Genomic DNA, 20,273 nt, shown 5'->3' with positions numbered 1-20,273 from the left:
TCCTGAACTCTCCTCTGTTCTCAATCCTGGCTTTTTGTAATTATTTGTAATTACATTGTAATTATCCGGGGCTTTTTCAAAACACAAATGTCCAGGAGCCACATAGACTACAGTAGGCTGTCTACATGCAAATGGGCAAGATTTCACATGGAGTTCTTGTTTTAAAAAAAAAATAGATGGAGGAACAAGGGCAAGACAAGATAAGGTAGATTAATAACTTAGTGGAATAGTTAAATCCAAGGAATGCAGAATAATAAATATCAACTTGTAGAAACAAATACCATATGGCTTTATCTCTGTTCTTATCATGGACTTTTATTTTTATAAATGCAGATTGAGACATACATAGTTCCAGAAGACAAGCCACTGAGAGAGGACACTTTGATGTGAAAGAGCTGAATGTTTTAGATAAAAATATTTCAATAGGCTATATCAGGGGTCTGCTGTGTGTTTTCATAAAGCTTCGTTGGAAGACAGCCAAATCCATTCATCTACGTATTATCTATGGCTGACTTCCTGCTCTGATGGCAGAGCTGACTTGTTGTGACACAGACAATATGGCCTGCAAAACCCAAGATATTTATTTTCTGTCCCTTTACAGCTTGCTTTCAAGTTTGCTGGCCCCTGACTAGGGCATGGGATGAGAGATGGTATTTTAACAGGGTAAACATAAGAATTTTTGAAATCATCTCAGCATAGGATGGTATTTAATGTGCCATTTTACTGCTATTTTGACAAAAAAAATATTTGGGTGATTTATCAAGAATGAGGTTGATATGAACTAAGCAAGGCATTTAGCAAGAAGAACAAACAGCAACAACAGAAAAGAAAGTTGCTCTGGTAGACTCAGTCAAGGCAGACCAGAGTGTGCAAAATGTCATATTCCTGTTTGCCTCTGTGCAGATCCGAGTCCAAGTGTCTTCTTTCACCCTCAAAAAGATTTTAACTTGGATCATAAATGTTATAGTCACCCTACCTAGGCACAGAGATGCCTTACTATCTTTGCAGATCAAGAACTCCTGCATGTGGGCTATGAATGTGTATTACTGCACACACATTTCAGCTCTTGAGACCAGGACTAAACTGTTCGCAAACACACCTGTTTGTTCTTGTCTGCGGAGAGCGCAGACGACCCGCTCTGCTGAAGTGCCTGCAGTTGACGCTTGAGGAGGAGATTCTGAATTTCTTGTAGGGAATAACTTTTGGCAAGCTTAGACTGTTCTTCATAAAAGGCAGACCATTTGGCAGCAGCCTCGTTCTGAAAAATAAATAAAATAAAGTTGGACAGAAGATATAGTCCAAAGAACATCTGGTGGAATGGCCACTACTTCCTGCGTGGCTTAGTCCCTAACTTTGCTGGGGGTCAAGGTTTAGGTTAAAAGTAATCAGGCCACTCTTGGGCCACGTTCTTTCTGGCCCCGTGCCTAGTTTTCCCAAGGGTCCTGTCCCAAGAACTGGAAGTAAATTCTCACAGATAATTCACACTGTGAGGCCCTGGAACTTATGGCCTTGGTGCTGTGACGTGGGTGAGTTGGCCAAAGATTCAGGAATGAATGGTCTAAAAGGAGAACCTTGCAGATCTCAAAGTAGACAGACACAATGGGAATACAGTCCCTTGTGACCACCGGAGCCATGAGAAATGAGAAGCAGATCAAAGAGAGCGCCTGGGTGCCATGGTTTTGTGCAGGAATCTGGGCCTTATATTGTGATCTCAAAGGAAGGCTTCCTGGAGCAGGGCCGTTTGGTAGGGTGGCAACTTCCCAACAGACAGCTACAGATGGCACCAAGCAGGTAGTGATTCTGGGATCCACCTGCCTCCCCGCAGCCCCATCTTGACAATAGGCAGAATGGACGTCTCCCGACTTCTCTAGCACAGTCTTCTCTCAATGCACAACTTCATTTGCATTTGGCAAAGGATAAATGGAACAACGGCTTTCTACATGGTTTTGCTTTGGGTCGCACAAAAGAGGTGGCCTGTGGGCCACCTGGAGCCAGACATCTCTGGCTAACTGTGTAAATTTGGACAAATAAGTTCTCTCACATGATCAAACAGTTCTAGAGGTTGACTGTGACTTAAGGCTTCTTGTAAGTATTATAGCAATTAACACACCGTGAAGTGCTCGCCAGAGTGCCTGACGCCTCCGAAGCATTTAATAAATGCTACTTTATAGTGTATAAAAAAAATTCCTGTTCTTAAGTTGCTTAGAATTGTATCAGACGAGTGGAACATGCATTAAGAATGCCTTCTCAATGAAACACAAGTATGTAATAACATAGGACCCACAAATGAATCAATCAGTTTCTGTAATAAGAAGGTAACAATCATAACAGGGATCCAAAGTGTTTCAAGTGTCCATAGAGGAGAGGATACTTAAGTAACCATGAAGTAGGTAGGAGTCGGGTAGCTGTAGGATGCTCTGAAAAACAATTTGCCCCCTTTAGAGCTTTAAAAAAAAAACCATGTGATGGAAAGTCCTTGTGTCGCTATTTTTAGTGATTAGCCAAGGGACTAAGCAAGGTGGTGGAACTGACAGTCAATCCAGCATTCTGCCCTAGAATCTAGGGCAGACAGACTCTGTGAGGGCTTCCAGGATGCGTGTCTGCTATTGGTCACACCTGTGTATGATATCCTCTTCAGCGGGAACAGACTTATAAACAATTCCATGGAACAAAAGTAGCGAGATGCGCATATTTACATTATGTAAGACTGTCATTTTTATCTTGTCAACAGACCCTTTGCCTTGCGGACTATAATGCAGCAAGATACCATGTTGTGAACCTGTTCCATGGGAAGGGCTTCATGGCAAGAAACTGAGGCTGACCACTGCCTGCCATCCTGCAATAAGCCAAGAACCTCAGTTCAGCAGCATGCAGAGATCTCAATGTTAACCCTAGCCACAGCTTGGCAGTGAGATTGGATTCACACAGCCCTAGATAGTACCTTTAACGCATGTCGATGAGACCTAGAAATAGAAGAAGCGTGCTTGGACTCCTGGCACACAAAACCTGTAGAACAAATGTATGTAACCATACGTCTCTCTGTGCATGTGTGTTCGTGTGTGCGTGCATGTGTATATCATACATTATGAGAATTAAAAATTACTTTACCTCGACCTGCATTTTCAAATTAATTCATATTTCCATAATTCAAATTAATAAAAATGCTCCTGAATAATGTTCTTTCCCAAACTACCCTTTTACACTTTGTTTTACTGTTTATTCCGTATCCTCCCCTAAGGCTGCTGAGTCTAAGTAAAATAGACAGCCAAGTTGTTATGCAGAGACACAAATCCAGTTCATATACACCTATTCAACTGCTGAAACAGCGGCTGCAGGCTACATATAAATTATAGACCTGACTTGCGTATGAAGCAAAGCTTAGACAACAACTTATATAGCAGGGATGAAACAAACAGCCTCCCACACTCCCTCTGTGCACAAGCAGACAAGAAACAAGTGAAATAGCCAAGTTTTCTACAGACACCCATAGGGGCTTCGGGAGCAAGACACACATGTTTGGAACAACCGAGGGACTGTCACTCTCTGACTTCCATCTAGAACCGTAGTGAGGTAGTGAGTGCGTATTTCTAGCCCGAGAGACTCCCTTGCAATTCCAAGGGCTACAAGTATAAGCTACGAAATGCTACTTTTAAATGTTTAACAACGTATTCAAACTATCAGCGTAAATTAAATCGGATACTTTCATTGTGGTTTTAAATGTCTGCATGTGAGCTTTTGTCTTAGGACATAGATCTAGTGACCCTACCCAAAATTGTGTCACTTTTATTCAAGTACTAATTTTGTCAAACAACATATTTTCTTTTCTGTGAACCTAGATCTCTCTCTCTCTCTCTCTCTCTCTCTCTCTCTCTCTCTCTCTCTGTGTGTGTGTGTGTGTGTGTGTGTGTGTGTGTGTGTGAAAACTAAAATGAGACCATGGCTGGGGGGTATCTATGTTAAGGGAGACAGGAAGAAAAGAGGAAAGAGAGAGAGAGAGAGAGAGAGAGAGAGAGAGAGAGAGAGAGAGAGAGGAAGGCCCTCTGCAGGGAAGACAGAAAAGAGCAAGAGAATAGGAGAGTGGAGACCAAATATGACCAAAGTGTGCCTGAAAATGCTACACTGAATCCCCTTACTTTATATGTTACCATTTAAAAAATTAACTTAAAAGATAGCGAATTTTTTAAAAACCCACCATATTCTGGAGTGAAGAAAAAATCTAGTTATCCATGTTATTAATATAATTATATAGAATTAGTATTATATAAACTTCTTATTTCCTAGGCAAGTCTTTATGACCTATATTTATTTATTTTCAGAATTATAAATCACGGCTTCATCCTTTAATCAGGGCTGATAAATTATAGCCCTTGGGCCAAGCTCAGATATCACTTGTTTTCTTTCAATAAACTTTTATTGGTAAGTCACACATATCGACCACAGATCCCCCTCCCTCCCCTCCTCCTGCTCCCTATCCAGGCCTCAGAAGGAGTAAGGCCTGCCTCGGAGAGTCAACAAAGCCTGGCACATCAAGCTGAGGCAGGACCAAACCCCTTCTCCCTGCATCAAAGCTGAGCGAGGCGCCCCACCATAGGGAATGGGTTCCAAAAAAAAAAATCCAGTTCATGTTCCATTTCGCTATCACAATTAGAAAAGTACCTTTTATCTCCTCTAAGGATTCTGATAAACACAGTTGTGAGAAAATAAGTGCCCATTTAGGTCCACAGATGGGACGGTACTAAATAAGAAGGGACAATCAGCCGCGGAACTGTGTGCTTCTGAAGACACAGTAAGAAGGTATACCGCTCCAATCTGTCCTAAAACTATGGTTGATCCTGCTTTCAATGAAGACATAGCATAACTTTTAAGGCCTGTGAAGTATTTATATGCTCAAATAGGCAGTTATCTCTCTGAAAATCTGTGATGCACAGATGAGCGCAGTTTCTTCTTGTGAGAAATTGCTTGAGATGTAAAGCACTCTGTCTTATTTTCTCTTTAGAGCACAAGAATGACGCTAGACCGTCGGCAGTCTCTCAGTCCTAGACTTACGGAGGTTTTCTGAAGACAAAAAAATTAAAAGTTGGAGAGAACCTTAGCCATCTGGGGTATTACGGTCCAACAAACCTCCAAAGAAAAGGTCTATCCTCAATCCCTCCCTATATGCTGGTCTGGTTTCCAAATATGGCCCTCAAAGTCACACCAAGATCAGAGAACAAAACTGCCTTGGTCAATTTTTAAGCATACCTAGAGACTTGCAAAATGGAAAAAAAAATGTATCCTATCCAATGGAGTAGACAACACAAGTTATATAAATCCTGTCACTCCATTCTAGAACTCCAAAGTCTTTCTATATTTTGTATGAGATGGTTGACATTTAAGTTTTCAAATATTTGGAAACTATGTTGTTTTTTTTTTACTCTTTTGGCTATTTTTGGTTATTTTGTTGTTGTTTTGCTTCATTTGGTTTTTTTGAGACAGTGTTTCTCTGTGTAACAGCCCTAGCAGTTCTGGAACTTGTTGTGTAGACCAGGCTAGCTCAAATTCAGAGCTCCGCCTGCCTCTGCCTCCCAAGTGCTGGGATTAAAGGCGTGAGCTACCACCACCACCTGGTTCATTTTTTCGACTTTTATCTTCTGGGGAAAACAGACTCAGCCCTGAACTCCAGCTTGCTTGTATCACGGTGATGTCCCCTCACTATACATGGGTATAGTATGCTTCATGAAGCATGGCGTGGAGCCATTAGGGACAGGGATTAAGTTAACGTTCTTTCTTTGGCTATAGACTACCAGTTAATTTAGCACGATCAGGCTGAGTACCCCTGAAGACAGGAACAGAAAAGAGAAATGGGGATGCCCAGAGACTCTACACGACCCATTGGCCTTCCACTCTCTCTAAACAGCTTCTGAATAAAACAGCAACATTAGAAAAAAAAAAAAGAAACAGTTGCCAGGCAATCTTCAAAGCTCTCTTCAGGGCGGTGGATCCGAGTAAGTGGGCAGTTGCTGCAGTTACTGCTACATTCTGGAATCTTCTTGCTCTCTCTAGGATTAAAATGATCCAGAGACATTCTATGCTGCCTCGGAGCTACTGGCCTTGTTATTAAAAACCAAGTATGCCTGTTTTAAAATTATTGTTAAGAGGCCCCAATTTCTCCCTAAAATATGGGGTCTTTGTGTGTAGGAAGGTCGGGATTGAGTTGAATTCACTAATAAAGAGGAATTTGAAGGGCTGAGGAGATGGCTGAGAAAGCAAAGTGCCTGCCATGCAAGCAGCAGGCCCTGATTTAATCTCCAGAAGCCATGTGAAATGGTGGCACTCCCCTGTAATTGCAGTACAGGGGGGACAGAACCAGGAAGACCCTGGGGCTTTCTAATCAAATGTCTAATCGAATGGTGCACTCAGGAGGCAGAGGCAGGCATAGCTCTGTGAGTTCAAAGCTAGCCTGATATATAGAGTGGGTTCCGGGACAGCCAACGCTACACAGAGAAACCCTGTCTCAAACAAACAAATCCATCAACAAAAAAGACCCTGTCTCAAAAATAAGGTGGATAGACCCTGGGGAATACACACACACACACACACACACACACACACACACACACACACACACACTCATACTCACTCCTGTGCCCTAGAGGAATATTTACAAAGAATCTTATTTCAAAAATCAAACCATGGGGCTGGAAACCACCTGCAAATTTCTTTTGATTTTTCAAACAAAAGTTTTTTTCTATTAACTTCTGACCTAGCCTATTAGTGCAGAGGCACAGATGCAAACAGAAAACATTCATCTTTCCTGGGAAGCATTTCCAGGTGTCCAGTGATGAAGTTCTCAGCTAGATATGTTAAGTGATAGTGGCCCGAATATATCTAAAATATGTGTGTCATGCTATGTCAATTAATTATCATTCTGGGTAGTTTTGTTGTTGTTGTTGTTGTTGTTGTTGTTATTGTCACTTGATAGATGCTGGGGTCGTTTAGGAAGAAGGACCCTCAGCTGAGTAAATGCCTCCATCAGATTGGCCTATAGGCAAGTCTGTGGAGCATTTTCTGAATTAATGATTGATGTAGAAGGGCCCAGTCCATTGTGGGTAGTGCCTTCCCATCCCTGGGTAGGTGGTCCTAGTACCCGTATCTAAGAGACAAACTTAACAAGTCACCAGGAGCAAGTCAGTAAGCAGAATTCTTCCATGGCTTCTCTTTCGGGTTCTTGCCTCCAGGTTCCTACCCTGAGTTCCTCTGCCCTGACTTTCCTTGGTGATGGACTGCTCCCTGGACAATGATGAATTAAATCCTTTCCTTCCCAAGGTGCTTTTGGTCAGTGTTCTATCACAGCAAGAGAGACCCTAACTAAGATACTTACAGACCCAGCTTGGTTATTCACCAATGACTTCTGCTAGAATAATATATGATTTCCTTACTAGTTTTTATCCACGTGCTTTTATTTCTTGGCCAGAAATGACATATTCTTAAAGGTTCCATAAAAAGACCAGATTACTGATGAAGTTAGTCACATGCACCACAGTGGCAGTGGAGAGTAGGAAGCCTGCGTTGAGCAAAACTTTTTTCTTATCCCTGCTTTCTGATTCCTGCCTGACTCTATGCAGGCATCGTTAAGGGCATCATATAGATAAAGTTTACACCTTCTTTTATTTCAGGCTTCTCTCACAACATTGTCTAAGTAACACCATACTATGCCAGACCTGTAGACTGGCAACCCCCAAATCCTGGCTCCTGAAAGTCACCTCAGGAGACAATATGAAAATAAGGCAAGTGGTCCTCAGTAATGTCACCAGGAGAGGACAGGAATACCCAAATGTCATCCAGTCTAATTTCCTGTTCTGTATCGATTACCTGTCGCAATAATAATACTATCTAAGAAAGAACCAAAAAAAAAGCCTCAATAGCATAAGTGTTTATAGTTTATATGCCTAAAATAACTCAGAGTTGGCAGACACCTCTGCTGATCTTGGCTGAATTTGCATGCAACTCTGGAGGTTGGCTTCTGCTTGGGCAACTACTTAATAGTTGGCTAGCCTAAACAGGTTCTCTTGGCAAAGACAAAGGTGGGAAGGACGAGCCCCAATTGTTCAAGTCCGGCAAGTCACTGCTGTCATCAGCCCTGCTTAACACAAACGAATGACGGACGCACTCGCAGAGCCTGCAGTGGGATGGCACTACCAAGTGACGTGACCTTCGACATTATTACAGGACAGGATGAAGACCTGAGTCCATCAAGGCAATTGACCGTACTTCCTTCACCCAAGGTGGAGCTGCGGCCCACGCATTTGCCTAAATGCGCTGAAAGCTGAGTTAGAGTTTTCCGCGTCTCACATTTTTTCAATTAAAGTTTTACAGGTCTTATCAGCTTCACCACCTGCGGTGTAAGGAGTGCGTCCCCATGTTTACTCTGAATTTATCTCGGTTGTGCTTCCAGCTGAATTGCCTTTCAGGTAGAAAAAAGATTGGGCCAATACAATTATCAACACTCTATCCTTCGCTGTTCCAGGTCACGCTTTTCCTTTAGTGAGGTTTTCTACAGCTCCCAGCCCTCTCTGACCTCTAACTCATTCTGACTATTCTTGAGAAGGGGTAAGGATCCCTTTCTTCCTTCCTTCCTTTCTTTTTTTACTTTACATTTGAACACCAGCACTACATTTTTAAAGGCTTGAGAAATGTTCTCTCTTTTACTTTCAGAACCGTCTGAACAAGGCTAATCATTATAGTCATGGAAATGTATTTAGTTAATGTCTTCAGGAGACAATCCAAAATGACTTCTAGGTCCTTTGCTGATCAGAACTATTTCTTCTGGTTCATCGACTTCCTGTAGCAGCCCGCTCACACACAACTTGGATTTTCCAGACCAGTTCCAATTCATGCAATTCCATAATATATGACAACTTTTGGTGGCAAATGTTTTTGTTATGGTAAGGATTATTCTCATCAAATACTTGCTTTTGTGTTAGTGATCTTCTAAAACCCTTATATGGGCATTTCATAAATATTTATTTTATGGGCGAAATTTTTTCAAAATTTGCAAGGCCTCCCTGAAGCAATAAATGCATTACACTACCAAGATCAGAAGGACCTAACAGGCTCAAAGATATCGGTGGTAATCTCAAGTATGTTACTGCCTTTCTGTTAAGAGTCAGTTCCTGCTAAGTGAATGTTAAACTCTGGGAATTTCAGAACTATTTATTTTCTCTGTCCAAGAAGTTCATTTTCCATTACCCATCCCCCCAAGATAAACTAGATCATCAGATAGTCTCATTAATGCAAACTCTGCAAGTCAGTGCAAATTTAAGAACAAGTGTAGATCTAAAATAAAACAGGAAAGTCTGCAGTATGCAAATTTATGGGAACACATTCTCCCCTTTGCCCACGAAAGGCTTACTGTGAAAATACACAGACAAAGGTTGATATTTCTTAATTCTTGACCCTGAATTCTCCACTGACAAGGCCAAAAAGCAGGCAAAGGAAGGAACATGATGGCTTTTTCCCAGAAACCTACTTCCCAGCAGCTGTTCTGTGAATCTCAGAAAAGCCTCGGAAATGGGAGAAGCTCGCTTCCTTCAAATCTGACCTTTCCGGGGCTATCTTCATTCACAACCACCTGAGCTGAGCATGTGGCTCCACGAGAGTACTTACCTGGCATGCACTCTGGGTTATAGTTCCTTATCACACACCAAAAAAATCTAATAAAACCTTCACTCTTCAGATACCAGAGACACAATGGGCTTTTCAAAATGCAAAACCACTGAATAATATACTTCTTGATGAAGGTCAAACCAGATGCCAGGTAGAGTATCAAATTACACACCAACACACACACACACACACACACACACACACACACACACTGCATATTCTTTAAATTCAGCATTCCCTTATAGTGTATGCTATATTTTAATACTCTGATCATAATTTTCTTTAGTTTACATCGGAGTCAGATGGGTCTGAAGGAAGTTAACACAATTAGTCAACTAAATGGGAACAAATACAGAGACCGACAGCCAGATATTATGCACACACAGAGTGAGAGACCTTGGAACACTCAGTTCTAAAAGGGAATTCTCCATCACATCTCTCCCCTCAGGGCTCAGGGAACCCCGAGGAAGAGGAGGCAGAGAGAGTGCAAGAGCCAGAGAGGATGGAGGACATCAAGGAATCAAGGCCCCCTCCATTGACGGGACTGATGCACATATGAAATCAGAGACTCGGACAACACGCTCAAGGCCTCCGCGAGTCTGACCCGATGGGCTCTAGATAGCTGAAGGGAGAAGTGGACAGATGCCCCCGTCCCTAGCCCAGAAGCCATCTCCGGTTGATAACCACTTGCAAATGAAAATAGAATTTTCTTCAGGGGCGTCTCACTGAAGAAATCAACTACTCTTAAGGGTAGACTGTCCAGCAGTAGGTGGCCAACAGAGGCTAATTCAATGGCATCTTTGGAGGGTCCTTGTCTCATAATGTTGGGTCAGGGCTTTTTGTTTTGTTTGTTTTTTAATTGCATATATATATATATATATATATATATATATATATATATATATATATATAATCTCTGTGTGTGTGTGAGTCTCTCTTCTCTCTCTCTCCCTCCCTCCCTCTCTCCCTCCCTATAGGTCCTTTGTGTTTACTTTACAGCTTCCAGTTTAGTGTTTTTGTGGGATTCCTGAGTGTACAAACAAGTGGGTCTCTGTGTCTCTGTTTCTTGGGCCTTTTCTTGGGCTCTTTTCCTTCTGTTTGTTTGTCTTGCCCTAATCTGATGTGTTAGTTGTTGTTCTATCTGATTAGATTTCATTTTATTACTATCTTTTAGATGCCTGCTTGGTTTCTGATGAGAGACAGAGAGGGAGTGGATCCAGATAGAAGGGGAGATGAGGAGGAACTGAGAGGAGGAGGAGGGGGGAGCTGTAATCAGGATATAGTATGTGAGGGGACAATCTATTTTCTAAGACACGTTAGACCTTCAGCCTCTACGATTCAAAGGAGGAGCTGAACCCAGGCTGTTTGGCCCAACTTCATACTTACTATGTCATGGTCACACTCCACTCCATGTGAACGTATTGTCCCCTATAGCACAGTGCGTCTCAGCAATTTCATCTCAGAACTCTTGTAACACCTGTCCACTGCCTAGCATCTAAGAGAATCTCAACACACAAAACGAGGGGAGAACAGAAAGATGAATCATTCCCCCCCCCCACACACACACAGTTGCCTCCCTTGGCAGGGAAACTCACACCAGTTCACCTGAGTGCTTTGACGCATTCTTCGCCACTTCCTGCAAACGGGATAGGGAGTCCCTTGTCATTTTTTCTTTCATTTAAATGTGCTTTATTCCTTTAAAGGGTACACAAGTTTCTCCAGTTTAAAATAGCTAATGCTTAATACTCTTTCATTTCTAGTTTTGGTTCTAATCAACCTGTATGATTAAAAATAACACCTTTTTTTTTTGCACTGAGCCACTGAGCCAAACCACAGCATCACAATAATCTCAGAGATGGTCTCAGCAAATATCATTACATCTCAATCTATAATATGAGTTCTGCATATGTAGGCCCTCAAAAGAACCAGTCGGTTCCTCTTCAAAACCCCCAACTCCCTCTTCTGCTAATAACTGCAATGTCTTCCTTTTCTCCTGAGCCCACAGGCATCAAGCATTATTCGGGCATTTCTGTATAGCTGATGGAGCATATGGGAGTACCATCTATTTGTTCACAGGTGAATAACTTAATACTTAAGTGGGAAAGACGGCTCAGTGGTTATGAATGTGTACTTCCCTTGTAGAGGAGGCAAGCTTGCTTCCCAGTATCTACGCCTGGTGGCATAACTTCAGCTCCTGGGATATGCAATATCTCTGACCTCGATGGGCACCTGCACTCACATGCATGATTTTAAAATAATAAAAAGAAATCTTAACACAAAAAGTAGCTAAGACCCAGACTGTCTAATTAACTAACTCATGTTCACTCAGCTAAAAAGTGCTCGGGCCAGGATTTGAATGTCAGTAGTCTAGCTCCAGGCTAGCTAGCTTTCAAAGTATGATGTTAGTCTCACCATGAATCATGCAGCTGAGAAAAATCTACAGTACATTTCAGTCCCCTCCAACAAAAACCAAATAAAAATAGAAAAACAGTTATACTAAAGAGAACATGGGTAAGACCAAAATGTGAGATAAAAGCAACTACTCATTTGGCAACATTAGAAAAATCTCCTTGATTTCCTTGAACTTTGGTAAAGTAGAAAAAAAATCTTAAGATTTCAAAGGAGTCAGCAATTCCCAACTTCACTCTGTTCTATGAATGACAGTAATTTGAATACACAGCACCAGGATCATTTGAAAGAAGGAAGATTCAAAACTACAGTTTTGAAGGAAAGCATTGTTGGCGGGAGGGGGGGGAGAAATGAAAGTCTTTTCTTAAATAGTTATTCTATTTTTCCACCACTTAAATATACTTAAAAGGCACTTCAGGATCTGTGAGAAAAAATAATTCTAAGTCCTTTTACTTGTCAAGCAAAATATGTTGCTTTCCCAGAGTAGGCTGAGATTTTTCAGGACTGGTTTAATTATAGCTTTTCTTCTGTGACCTTTGCAAATTCCTCAGCGCTCTGTGACAATGGAAGAAGGAATTCCCAAGTCCAGTTTCACCTAAGCCATGGTTACCTTAATTACTAAGCTACTGCCTTCAGTAAACCGCCACTTGCATTCTCCAGTTACTATGTCATTTGTAATCCTCGGATAGTCCTTTTGGCATTAGAAGCTAAAGAAAGTTATTGACTCAATAACTTCCAACATTTCCGTGAATGCGCTGCATGGCAAGTATAATGAGAATAGTGATGGTAACTTTATCAAAAATTTCCACTCGTCTCTGGAACCGTCTCTGGAATCTGGGCAGAGACTTCATTCATAATAATTTTCCAGATGAACTTTAAGGTCAATTGAATTTAGTCATCTGGAATCCTAGGATCAGAGTTACAGAGGCAATTATTCAACCTCACACTTCAGAGACTTCTATGATTTCCCTCTCCACTTTTATAGGCAGTAACTCTAATCTTCTATAAGCAATCAAGACCCCTTAGGTAGTCTCAAAAACTCACCATCTTTTGGGCATTCTCCTCAGTAATATTGGTGTTATAATTCCAAGAAGCAAGTGCACTTTGATAAGACAGGTCTTCAGCTTCCTGGTTAAACTTGTCTAAAAATGTCTTGGCATCTTCCTCGATGATAGACTGGGCGGTAGTTACAGCAACAAGGCTGAGAAGGAGCCAGAAGGAACGTGACATCTTTCCCCGTGCACCAAGCTCCCATCCACTGAGCAACTTTCCCTAGAGTAAAATCTCTTCATGAGTTTTTCTCTCTCATCAGCCTTTGAACTTGGGTTGGGCACTGAGAAGGGAAGACAAAAAAAAAAGCAGAAGAAGAAACAGAAGAGAACAGTAAACAAGCTGCTGAACCAATATGAAGTTAATCCTGGAGAGGACAGATATGTAAACAGATTTTTTAGAATGATTTTTTTAAATAAACTAAATAAAGGCATGTTATTCATTAATCCTAGAAAACCTTAGCTCCGCTAGTATTTTATGGCCAAATCAAAACTTGGACATTTGGTTAATATGTTCCTTAAAAGCTGTTAAAGTTACACTGTGGATTACTATAATTTTACAGTAACAAAAAGAGGCTAGAATTAAAAAGTATGGGAGACACATTGGAACTTATAACTGTTTCTGACCATTCTATTGATAAGTCATACATCTTTTCTTTTTGTTTTTTGGGGGGTTTTTTTGGTTAGTTGTTTTTCAAAACAGGGCTTCTTTGTAAAGCCCTGGCTGTCCTGGACCTTGTTCTTTAGCCTAGGCTGGCCTCGAACTCACAGAGATCCTCCTGCCTCTGCCTCCCGAGTGCTGGGATTAAAGACATATGCCACCACTGCCCAACCCCATTCTTGATTTCAATTTCAAGAGAATTCTCACAAAAATTCACTTTCTTGTTTAACAGTTTTCTTTCCAACAGGCAACTTTGCCTTTGTCGTTATGAGCTTTGTTTTTTGTTTTTTTTTTAAACTTATTTCTCTTCCCATTTAAAAAACTGTAAGACTCTTCTCTGCTATATAGGTTTAATCCTCCCAAAGCAGTTTTGGCAAAGCTTCAAGCTGTTGTTTTCCATTTCTTGGGAGACATGTTAAATTCTAGTTCTATAGCTGACTTCATCATGTGCCTCTTTCCCTTTGGCTTACCTGCTTAAAACTTAGCTGAGATCACAAGGAAGTAATAATGCCTCCACATTATGAAATCCAAAGTGCATCCATGTCAGGTCCTGGGCTTCCATAGGCATGGGATCATGGCAATATGAACACCAACGAGAATTTACTGGTTATCCTGTTGAAGTCCAGCAGCTGGCTCAGTGTCCTCATTCCCAGGGTGTCAGCATGGCATAGATAAAAGAGAGGAGCCACTTTAAATGGCAGGGCTCATAGGCCTGCTTGGTTGTGATTATGAAAGCTTCACGCAGAGAAAACATTTCTCCACCCAGAAAAACAAGTCTTCCAGGTTTACGTGAAATGGTAATAAGCAAGCCTGAAAAATAATTCCACTACTTCACTTTATCCCAAACTTGGACAGACAATTGTAGAATGGGGGGGGGGGGGGCCAGTAATTGTTCAAAGTGTTTTGTGTTACAACATTTTGTTTAAGCATCACAACATACCAAGGGTAAATATTTCCTTCGCCATTTTATGGACTGTGAAATTGAGCTTAAGTAGCTAAACCTCACTAGGCTAATAAGAGGAGGAACCGGGCCATGAAATCCAGCCTGTCTGGCTCTAGCGTACAGTCTCTAAACTAAGTTGTAAACTACAGTCCGAGCAGGAATGGAGCTATTCATAGCTAAGGGAGAAGGACTTAGTAAGGATGATGGATTTGGTTCCACTATATCATGTGGGGATCAAGATATAACAGGCGGCACTTTTAAACAATAACAAAAACATTCAAAGAAAATGACATGAGAGAGAAGTCGGTGCAGACACAGCAGTAACGCGCTCTTCCATACCCAAGGAATCCGAAAGCTCCGTGCTTCTCACAGGCTTAACGAGCAAGACAGACGGCACACTGGGGAGCAGCATGTGAGTCTCTGAACAAGAACACTGAATGAGAAAAAGCTGAAAAAACCCCCCAGTCCCATAACCTCATGAATGAAATACTTGGAGTTAGGAGAGAAAATGTAGTCCAAATTCAGTTTACTGAGACAGAAGAGAAGATGGACGCAATCAAATTAAAATGTAAAAAGCAAGATACAAAGTCCAAGCTAAAGGTAGATAGATAGACAGGAAGACGAAGAGGCAGGAAAATGGTGGAGGCCGGGAAACTGTGCAGGAGGGAAGTGGTGGAGTTGTGTGTAGTGGCGCTTCACAAAAGCTAGCTTCTGGAGGCCAGTAGCAAGGACTCACTGGCCTGCTGGGGTTTCCGTTCACTCTTCACTGAGAAGATGACGATGCTCTATTACATACAAGTATCGTCTCTGCGCCTCTTCCGGGACTGGAAAGACTCCTCTAGAGACGGAGGGCAGATGACAAAGGAAAGCAGCTGGCCTCAAGGAAGATATCACCTTTAAGGAAAGAGAGCCAGAAGGGAGATGAGATGACCAGACACACAAGAAAGCTATTCTGACTTTGAAAACCATTCGAGTTGGGGGGGGGGCGGGTTTGATTAAGGGGAGAGAGAAGAATTTGGTCTTGATGTTTGACAAAGTTGTAAAGTAAGGTTTTTATTATGTGTCCAATAAGCACTTGGAAACTGTCTAGCAGGTCCATAAGGAATTATCTAAGAAGAAGTCAGATGCTGTCCCCCTTATTTCTCCTCTAATGAAAGAATACAATCCTTTTTTTCTATAAGAAAAATTCCAGAGACATAATATAGCTTTCATTTCGGTAACAAATTGAGCAAAAGGTTAAGTGTTATGCCTCAAACCAAATGTTCCTGAAACCACCACACAGTACAGTATTAGGCACAATGCTGATGTCATAGCCAACAGGAATCTTGATTCAGCTGGCATTTGCTGACTACCTGCTATGAGTGCTGTAGCAGTCTAGATATTATATACATGTACTAACACACAAGGCAGTAAAGATTCCCATAGGTGTCGTATTATATGAAGTTAGGGTATAGGGGACAACTGCGTCATTTGTGATAAATACTAGGAGACTTGCATTAATCAGGAGTCGGAGAAAGGAAGGAAAGAGGATGAAGTAGGAAGACACCTCTTTGTCAAAAAAAAAAAAAGGTGTCTCTAAAAAGGCGTCATGCGGGCAGAGACGTGAGAGGCTGTGAGGGATGTGTGAAAGCCCCCTGAGAGAAGCCTCTTCCAGATGGAGGGAGCAGTCACGCGCAAAGGGTGTAGGCAGATCTCAAGAACACCAGAGGCCTGTGACTCCATGTGAAACTCAGGAGAAAACCTTGGTCTTACACCAGGAGGGCCCGAAAGAAAATTCCGTCTGTGTTTTTTTTTTCCCCCTGAGGCATGCAGCAAGACAATGGAAGCCTTCAAGTGGAGAAGTCATACAACAAGAGTTTTGACAGCTCTCTGGCTGCTACTTAGCAAACACTTTGAGGAGGTGGAGCTGCAAGACTTTAGGCCTTTAATATACTTGTACCCTGTACATAATTTCCTTACTGGAAAGTTAGTGCGGTCTCATGGAGACGTGGCATTTCACGAATTTCTACATGAGTAGTAATAAAAGCTACTCGCAGTGGAAGGAGCAGTCACCTTCTGGACTGAAAGACTTTTATGCAAACTGTCAATCTTTCAGGGACATTCCTTGCCTCTGTGGTTGGCTGCGAGCTTGACTCCAGGGTCCGTTTGGATCCTGATTTGTTGATGTTTACTGGCCTGGGTTAATAGAAGAGCCCATCTGTGGAAGAAGCAGGTTCATTTGTGAAAGAAAACAAATCGGAGAAAGATCGTCTGATTGAGCCTAGCTGTGAAAACCAAGGCAGGTGCTCTGCCTGTCTAATGCTTGGGCCCTGGTACAAAGCTTCCCCTGTAGGAGGGCAGGAGAGAAAGGAAAATCGGAAACACAAGTGGCTCCCTCCTGACCTCTCCAGATACTGTCTTTGTGGTTATACTCGCTTTGTACCAGGCTCTGCACATAAATTCTTCACCATAACATTGTGAGACCCTTGTTGTAACTAAGGAAACAGCTTTCTAGTGGATCTCATGACTGATCTACACTCCCACAACTGCCAGCATTTTGATTCCGGGCTGTTAGTAGACAGATACCTTGTCTCTGTTACGTTATAGCTTCGGTTACCTACTGACTTCATGTACCTAGTAAGTCCTCATCAGTCTGGCATGTTCCGAGAATAAGCAGGCCCACACAAGCAAAATGGAAATGTATGTTTGGACTATACCAGTTTTATGCTTTGCACCTATTTAAAATGGAAAGAATTCTAGGACAGACTCCATACTGATTCTGATTTCTTTTGGATATCGCTTTGTGTTGGATTATTTTGTTGGTTTTTTTTTTCTTTAATGAATATTATTTACTGACTAGTTCATACCATGGACTCCAGGGCTCTACAGTAAATGACTCCAGGTAGTTTTATTGCTAATAATTCTGCTGTGCCTGCACACTCGGAGTTCACATTGCTCCTTGGAATATCAGCGCATAGGAGCCCCGCCCACCACAAATCTTCCTGCTTTTGATCGGCTGTCTGCTGAGACCTCAATGGAAGCTAGATAATCAAGGGGTTCCTTCCCGAAGCTCCCTTTGCATAGGTTCCTACCTTCGGGTGGGTCTTCAATCTGCTAGAACAAAGTACATAGACTTTGAAACCCAGGTTTCCCTTACTGCTCAACTTCTTATGTACTTCCAACTGAGTCAGCCGCAGTAAGATTGCCACACAATTAGAGTGAAACCCTCTTCTACTTCCCCATGCTGGAAACTTTAAAGAAAAGAGGGTATTTCCTTTGACACTTCATCTTAAAAGTGACTGAATAATGCTTCTGACAGAAACAAAATAGGGGTATTAGGGATACAAAACAGAGAGCAATTTGCAGTTTACATGACCAGGAATGGTATATACTTAGTGTATTTTTTTTACTTAGTGTATTTTTTTTGGCTGTGCATTGATCACATACAGTAAGTTCATAAGTTCTTTAGAAAAAGAATGTGCTTTGGGCTCACTCTTGTGTTTTTTCCATACTCAGCTGCATAGCAAACCACTCCTCCAATCTCCACTAACCAAATTGACAAATCTTTTCATCTGAGTCCTAATTTGTAAGAACACACTGTGTGTACCGGGGAAGTTGTACTTATTATGAGTGTCTGAAATTTGTGATTCTGTCTTACTTGCCACGATAACACGAATTTATTTTCACATTCAGACTACAGTGTATTGGACAGCACCAGAACGGGGAGGGGGGGGCACTAAGATCAATTTATATCTAGGACCTTAGCAACCCCAAGTTTCTAAAATTTAGAGCTTCCACCAAAAATAAGGCATTATACACAAAACAGGGCCCATGACACAGTTAAAAAGGAAAAGTGACGTGATCCCATTTACATTTGAGAGAAATCACTTTGACTGCTGTTCCAAGAATGCACTCCATATAAGGCAAGACTATACACAGAAATCAGCAAGGAATACATTTATTCAAGCAAGAAATGATAGGGTAGCCAGTTGGTGGTGGCACATGCCTTTGATCCCAGCACTCAGGAGGCAGAGGCAGGCAGATCTCTGTGAGTTCGAGGTCAGCCTGCTCTATAAAGCAAATTCCAAGACAGCCAGGGATACCAGAGAAACCCTGTCTCAAAAAACAAAAACAAAAAACAAAAGGAAGAAAAAAGACATGATAAGGGCTTGGTGGTGGTAATATTGGTAAGACATGGTTAGATTCTGAATGCATTTTCTATATTTAAAAAAAGTCTCATAAATTGAAGGATCATACCAGTATTTAGAGATCAAACAAATGAAAAGGTCAAAGTTGAGGTCAATTTTAGTAAACAGGTTTGGAGGGAATATTAAGAGTCCACTGGAATTTAAGAGATCAGTTGGAAACCCAACTGAAAATGTTGAGAAGACAAATCTGAAGTTTGGCAGAAAGGGCATGGAAGGAAATGTAAATCTGATAAGTACCAACTAGAGACAGCTGATTCAACATATCTTGTCAATTAAAATCAAGTGATCCCAGTGTACTGAAAATTATTACTTAGTCCAGACTTGAGAAATAAGAGCCAGGCAATGGTGGTGTCCACCTTTAATCCCAGCACTAGATAAGCAAAGGCAGAATCTCCGAGTTCAAGGCCAGCCTGGTCTACAGAGTGAGTTACAGGGCAGCTCGGGCTACACAGAGAAACCCTATCTCAAAATAACAACAAAAAAGATGGATAAGGGGGATTGGCTAGTTTAGTTGGTCAGGGGCAGAAATGGCTGCTTTTCTTTTTTTTAAATTTATTTATTTATTATGTATACAATATTCTGTCTGTGTGCATGCCTGCAGGCCACAAGAGGGCACCAGATCTCATTACAGATGGTTGTGAGCCACCATGTGGTTGCTGGGAATTGAACTCAGGACCTTGGGAAGAGCAGGCAATGCTCTTAACCTCTGAGCCATCTCTCCAGCCCCCGAGATGGCTGATTTTCAAAGCCAAACTGTTTCTTTCCCTGGCCTTTTGAAGCTTTTTGGCTCTAGTTTTTGGGACCAGGACATATTTCTTTCATTGACTCCGATTCTAGGGACAAAGTGTGTTTCTTTGGCACTGGTTTCAGAGTCAGGATGCATTTCTTTGGGTCTTGGTTCAGAGATAAAGCATTTCTTTCACTGGCTCAAGTCTCAGAACCAGGGTGTGTTTCTTTCACTTGCTCTGGTGTCAGCAGGGTGGGATGCACGAGAACTGCAGGATCTTGAGCAGAGTGACAATTGTCTTCACTAGTTTTCAACCACATTAAAACTATCTCAGGAGCACAGGGATACTGAGTTGATGCAAGATGCATGTCTGGGAATGGCAACTAATATAAAAGATGATCAGTGTTAAGCAACTTAGACCCAACGCAAAGGAAAACAGCAACATTGGTGGGCATTCAAAAGACAGTAGAAGACTCGTTTTAGAGCCAGATTCCATCTCTCAGCTCAAGTTTAAAGGTGACTCAAAACTTTTCCATGTTGGTCAATGCTTCCTAATTGTCTCTAAATATCATTGAAAAGGCTTTACTCTCGTTGGCTTCTATCCCAGCCTAAGAGTCATGCTTTCTGCTCCAACTGAAAATGTTCAGTGGTA

The 20,273-nt window shown here is 41.7% G+C and overlaps 1 protein-coding gene across 1 annotated transcript in view; it reads right to left on the bottom strand.

Annotated features, from left to right (window-relative positions):
- Positions 1-13,367, bottom strand: part of Ace2 (angiotensin converting enzyme 2) — a 50,075-nt gene extending 36,708 nt beyond the window's left edge. Inside the window, exons 1-2 of the mRNA XM_038316301.1 lie at positions 13,099-13,367; positions 1,100-1,258 (exon numbers count right to left, since the gene is read on the bottom strand). Of these exons, the coding sequence (XP_038172229.1) occupies positions 1,100-1,258; positions 13,099-13,284 (345 nt within the window). The 5' untranslated portion in view covers positions 13,285-13,367. The remainder of the gene's footprint in view (positions 1-1,099; positions 1,259-13,098) is intronic.
- Positions 13,368-20,273: the final 6,906 nt, after the last annotated feature.

Source organism: Arvicola amphibius, chromosome X (assembly GCF_903992535.2).
Source record: "Arvicola amphibius chromosome X, mArvAmp1.2, whole genome shotgun sequence".
Lineage (NCBI taxonomy): Eukaryota > Metazoa > Chordata > Mammalia > Rodentia > Cricetidae > Arvicola > Arvicola amphibius.
This window is presented reverse-complemented; position numbering and strand designations above follow the sequence as displayed.